At 41.1% G+C, this 6,097-nt stretch overlaps 1 protein-coding gene across 1 annotated transcript in view; it reads right to left on the bottom strand.

The window, feature by feature from the left end:
* pole (polymerase (DNA directed), epsilon) overlaps positions 1-6,097 on the bottom strand; it is a 28,712-nt gene that overhangs the window by 2,259 nt on the left and 20,356 nt on the right. Inside the window, exons 35-43 of the mRNA XM_010770663.1 lie at positions 5,425-5,645; positions 5,107-5,311; positions 4,382-4,555; positions 4,153-4,278; positions 3,095-3,227; positions 2,802-3,003; positions 1,794-1,925; positions 1,423-1,616; positions 931-1,131 (exon numbers count right to left, since the gene is read on the bottom strand). Coding sequence (XP_010768965.1) covers positions 931-1,131; positions 1,423-1,616; positions 1,794-1,925; positions 2,802-3,003; positions 3,095-3,227; positions 4,153-4,278; positions 4,382-4,555; positions 5,107-5,311; positions 5,425-5,645 — 1,588 coding nt within the window. The remainder of the gene's footprint in view (positions 1-930; positions 1,132-1,422; positions 1,617-1,793; positions 1,926-2,801; positions 3,004-3,094; positions 3,228-4,152; positions 4,279-4,381; positions 4,556-5,106; positions 5,312-5,424; positions 5,646-6,097) is intronic.

The following is a 6,097-nucleotide window of genomic DNA, read 5'->3' as shown; positions in this document are numbered from 1 at the left end:
CCTCTGCATTGGATTATTATCGGATAGGGTAATAAGTTTATAATTAACTCGGTCTGAAAGCAGAAGTCTGGGGCAAATAATTGCAAGTCTCTTCAGTGAGAATGTCACAAAATGATTTTAAAACACATTTTGAAAAAAAAAAGTAACATTTTGAAAAAAAAGTCAATTCTGAGAAAAGGGCAAATTCTGAGAGAAAAGGCATATTTAGAAGAAAAAAAGTCAATTTTGAGAAAAAAAAGCTAGAGACTGCCAAAGGCACACNAAATACACATATAAATATTTAATATATATAAAATAATGTGTTATATTACATGATTGCCTCTGCATTGGATTATTATCGGATAGGGTAATAAGTTTATAATTAACTCTGGGGCAAGTCTGGGGCAAATAATTGCAAGTCTCTTCAGTGAGAATGTCACAAAATGATTTTAAAAGACATTTTGAAAAAAAAAAGTAACATTTTGAAAAAAAAGTCAATTCTGAGAAAAGTGTAAATTCTGAGAGAAAAGGCATATTTAGAAGAAAAAAAGTCAAATTTGAGAAAAAAAAGTCAAATTTGAGATGCATTGTGCTCCATGTATGGGCAACGTGCTTCTGTAAATCGCCATGTAACCGTATAACAAACATATTATATTCTTTTCAAGCTCTTGTGGGGCCACATAAAATGAAGTCGCGGGCCGGGTTTGGCCCCCGGGCCTTGAGTTTCACACCCCTGTTTTAAAATGTCTATTGTTTTTACTTGTAGTTGTTTTATGGTGTGTGAGCTGAGTTATTTTTTTGTATGTTTTGTTTTGTTTATTTGACTGTACAGCACTTTGGTCTGGAGGTTTAAAGTGCTCTATAAATAAAGCTGTATTGTAAGCAGGTTCAAATGTAGGAGTAATAATAGCGTTATTGTTATTATGCAGACTATCAGTGTTATCCTCTTACCTGTGCCACAGATGGGTCCTTGCAGAGGTCGAGGTCACGGCAGAAATTGCATTGGTGGCAGATGACCTCTGGCAGGATGTAGGAGTTACAGGGGTCACTGAACTGGGCTTGCATTGAAAACTCTCCGACGTCCACGAGACGCAGGAGGTCTCTCTTCAGCTTGTTCACCTGGTTCACTATGTTGGCATCCAGAGACAGGACCTGATCCGACAGAAGAGGAATTGAGAAGATGACTTGACGTATCGCAAGATCAGCTGTCTGACGTCTCTTGATCATTTTAATTGCCGCTGTTCACATAAACACATGTGCCTTATGATGGTATTTACGTGGCACGGACGCGACGCATTTTATTCCACATTCACTTCCGTGTGGAATAAAATGGAAATGAGCAGATTTAATCAAATAACAACAACAACGGAATAGGCCAAGAAAATAACAATCGATGCATCTCTAAAGAAAATAGCTTTGTAAATGATCGTAATACTTATGTACCTGGCAGACGTATTTGATGAACTCCAGTGCTGGGTTGTTGAGAAGCAGGTGGGATCCAGGCAGGACGGGGAACATCTCTGAGGGCTGGTTGACCCCCCTGGTACCCGACACCTTCTTCTGGATTTTTTGAGTGATGGTGAAAAAGTTCTGTGTCAGCTCACTGGACACGTATTCCTGGGAGAAGACGATCATTCCTGTGAGGGAGAGTTTAAAAACAATCCATCACATCTGAGATGAAATCGATCAAGATTCTCCTCTTCACAGGTTTAAGTGTAACAGAAACTAATCTGCAGTGACTAACGAGTGTAATGTGAAGTTCTTCAGGAACACAACTCTTTAGTAACTAAAGCAGCTCCTTCACAGTATCTTACCAGGAAGGGCACTCAAGTCCCCCACGGCCTGCTGGGTAGCCTGGCTGCCTCCACGCCTCTTGACCGGCGTGGCCCCAGGAGCGTTGCGTCTCAGCTCCTCTTTCATGCTGTGGTACACTGCTGCAATGTAGGCTGGCGTGGAAAGTGTCGTGTCAGATATGGTAGAGCAAAAAGGCAACATTAAAAAAACGCATAATGTATAGATTTTGAAAAAGCACTATTATTGACAGTGTTGCAAACCGGGATTCTCTATAGAGAGGCGAAGTCCCGCCCATCTACTTCAGACCCATGGGACCTTATTTCGGAAAAAGTATGTATTGAAGTCAATGGAGAGAGAAAGATTGCTATTATTGAATTGTGCCATGAATTACACATATGATGTTTGTCAATCTTAAAAAATCATTTCCATGTAAAAAAAGTCACAGTTTGTCGTAAAACTGTTGAAATATAAGACTATGAAAAATACGCAACTAGAAAGACTACAAATCCCAGAATCCCGGTCCCGCATGCTGGCTCTTACGAACCGACTAACTCCCCTTGTGTGTATGTACAGCTCTCAACATGCCCAGACTTGGAGTGATTTTCACCTCTTTTAATACTTTTCGCCTCATTCTGAAAGAAAGAAGTCAAATGTGCCAACGTGACGGCCATCTTGGTGTGTGGTGCGAGACGGGAGATGTAGTTCATTGAGCGGTTTCCCACAAACAAAAGTGTTACTTCACAGTTTTACGACACATTTAAAAAAATTTGACTTGCAAAATTATCTTTTAAATTGACAAACATCATATGTGTAATTTGTGGCATAATTCAAACGGGATCGAAAGATAACTTTTCTCTCTCCATTGACTTCAATACAGACTTTTTCCTAAATAAGGGCCCATGGAGCTCCACCGGAAAGGGAGGGACTTCGCCTCTCTATAAACACAATGATACCTGAATTGTACGGCTGTATTTATTCTGTAAATGGATGTTTTTGTTCTACCACAGACAATATGAATGTATTCTTACCGGAGACAATCATGAGGAAGTATTTCTGACAGGAGGCAGTTTCAGGGAGATACTGCATGATGTTCCAGTTGCTCTCAATGAGCTCCTCCACTTCATCCGTCTCACCATCACCATCATCTTCCTCAACTGGATCCTCCTCTTCATCCTCACTGCCTTCCTCATCTCCCTCTCCTCGGCTCTTTTTCTTCTGTTTGGCTCCGTCCTAAAGGAGACCATGGAGGAGGAATGAGTTCTAGGCCCTTTTATTATTTTTTTTATCATTGCAAATACATTGTATGGTATTAAAGAGTTACCTCTCCGCTCATGAGGCTGGAGGGCAGTTTGCCCTTCACACCGCTGAAGTTTGACGGATCCATCCACATCAGGAACTCCCAGCATCGGGAGAAGGAGATGGACAGAGAGTGGAAGATTTCTCTGGAGTGGATGCTGGAGGACACATATTTAGGGCTCTTTCAGTTACAGTATGATAGGAGAGAGGAGAGTCAAAATACAACAGGAGAAGACTACTGTACTTTCAAGGCAAGTTTATTTACATAGCACCTTTCAGTACGGGACAATTAAAGTCCTTTACAAAATAAAATAAAAGACATTTAAGAATAAATACAGTAAAAACACATTATATAATGGCATTTTACAACAGGCATTTAAAAGGCAAAGATAAAAACAACAGTTAGACAACACATGAATAAAAAGCAAACTGCAGTGTGAATATGAGCAGCTCAATTAAAAGCAGCGGAAAAAAAGATATGTTTTCAGTCTCGATTTGAAAATAGTAAGCGTTTCTGCTGACGTGCATGATTCAGGCAGTTTGTTCCAGATTGTGGGGCCTTAATAGCTAAACGAGACAAGACACATTTGAACACAGACGGATGTTCAGAAATTAGCAATATTGACCAAAGTCAAACAAACAGTTAAACGCATTATGGTTTGATCTTCAGAGAGAATTGAAAATGCTGCATTGAAAGACAGACATGTTTTTGTGGGTTTACCATTGTAATGTTTCAATAACAAAAATCCCAGAAGACAATTCCTGTAAAACGATGTAGTCTAATGGTAAGATGATGGAGACTGCACCCATCTGTGGCAAACAGCCCACGGTACTAATGGGTAATTATCTTTTTTCCCTACTGATGTTATTGTTGTGGTGTGTCTTCAGTCTAATGACCACACACACTGTTTCGACCAAAGGCTGCATTTGTCTGGGAAGCACCATTTTTTTTTTTATACAGTTGCCCTTTATTCTATACATATGATGTTTTTAGATTCTAACGATAATATTTATTAAAATTACATTGTAAAAACAAGTGATCCTTCCTTTAAAATATACATTTATATAAAGAGTGTAACTGACCTGTTGGTGATGTACTCCACATAACTAATGGCATCATCTATCCTCCGTTTTTTAGTGCACAACATGATCCTGTTGAAGTTTCCGTACACCACAGTGGAGCCGAGACGTTTGAACTCTGAAACCAACCTGGCAGCAGGACGAGAGAATGACGAGAAGAGTTCAGTCGCTGTTAGGCTTTTCAAAAAGTAGCGATATATCAATGTGAGGACAAAACGATGAAAGCACTCACTGTAGAAACACCTTCTTCATCATGTTGTGCAGGGTGCGGTGCAGGGCGGGGTCGTAGAGCAGAGAGCTGGGGGAGCGCAGCCAGCGGTAGAAGTGCATCACCTGGTTGTCTGCATACACGTTGTGGTACTGTGTGATCTCTCTGACCCACCCAACCACCATGCTCTTCAAGATCCTGCTCATTCAACACAGGGCAAAAGGAAATCATTAAAACACAACACGCTTCCCCCGACACCCCAGCATCATTAAAGCATAGACATGTTTGTTTACACTTTCCCACTTTAGTTTGTTGGTGGTGTGTCAGTTCAGGTGGTCAGGATTACGACGCAGATGTGGAAATGAATGTACAATAATGTATAGATCGTGACCAGATGTTTTGAGCATAAAGTAAAATACTATATTGTTCAGTTCCAGATACCTGTGACTTAATGTGTTGTGCCTTTGTAGATACACTGTGATCTGTACGTTGTAATGCACATGTGTGATCTGTACGTTGTAATGCACATGTGTAAATGATAAACTGAGGCATAATATTGTTGAAATTGTTCCCTTTTTTGCACTGCAACAAAGGAACAATTTGGAGTTGTTGTTATTTATAGGGTTATTACACTATGATGTTACTGGTCCGGCCCATTTGAGATCAAATGTGGCTGTATGTGGCCCATGAACTGAAATGTGTTTGACACCCCTGGTTTCCATAGTAACACACTACAGCTGTTTACACACCTGAAGGTGTTGGAGCAGAGAGCCGTCTCATCATAGCTGGCCAGAGCGCTGGCTCCCTGGTTCCCTGACATCATGTCCTCCAACGAGGCCTGCTGGATCACATCAAAACTGACACCCAAGCTAGCCCCGCCCTCCATGTCGTTGACATGTTGTGATTGGAGGATGGTGTTCACCGCAAGGCTCTGCAGGTCCAACTCCACACACACTGAGAGAAAGAATAACAGGGTCGTCCATAAATACATAGAGCAAGGCTTCAAAAAGTAGTTTTATGCCTTGTTTCTTGGACGCAGATGAAGAGAGTTCTTGGTGTGTGAATACCTGTGGAATAGCATCCCTGAGCATTGATCTCCACCGAGCCCCTGTCATCACTTTCCATCACCAGACGACTGTCATCGGCCTCCTTTCCTCCCAGATCAGGCCTGGCGGTGGGGGAGAGCCACAGCAGGTGGTTGTGTTTCCTCAGATGTCGTGCCAGGAACAGATCTGAGCCAAAGATGGACACATCCTGAGGCAAGTTCCCCACGGGTAAGTGGTAATACCTGAAAGCAAGGACATTGTGTGAGTTTTAAAAGTTCACATTTTTGTTCTCCACAAATATAACTAACTGAATAGACTTTATGAGAGACTAGAGAAATTATAATACTCTCTAATATACCAATCCACTAAAGGGACAGAAAAATTAGCGTCTCGCAGCGGAGAAACTGGGACGGCTGCTAGTGGAGCCTCGCAGCAACTCTGCTTTCTGCACCACAATCAGGTGCTGCTGAATTGGGACTACTAAATGAGTGAGACTCAACCAATCAGAAGTTCAGAACAAGTTTTAGTAGTTTTTATTTTTACTTCACTCAGGGTCACAGAGAGAAAACCAGTTTTAAGATGTTGAAAAGTTCATTAAACATAAAAAGACATTTCATAGAAGTTCTGTTATTCTACATTTTGACACCGAGATTTTCTGATTTTACTGCAAATGTATATCGGTTCCAAATATCGG

This window comes from Notothenia coriiceps, unplaced genomic scaffold (genome assembly GCF_000735185.1).
Source record: "Notothenia coriiceps isolate Sejong01 unplaced genomic scaffold, NC01 NC01_scaffold00009010, whole genome shotgun sequence".
NCBI classification, from domain to species: domain Eukaryota; kingdom Metazoa; phylum Chordata; class Actinopteri; order Perciformes; family Nototheniidae; genus Notothenia; species Notothenia coriiceps.
This window is presented reverse-complemented; position numbering and strand designations above follow the sequence as displayed.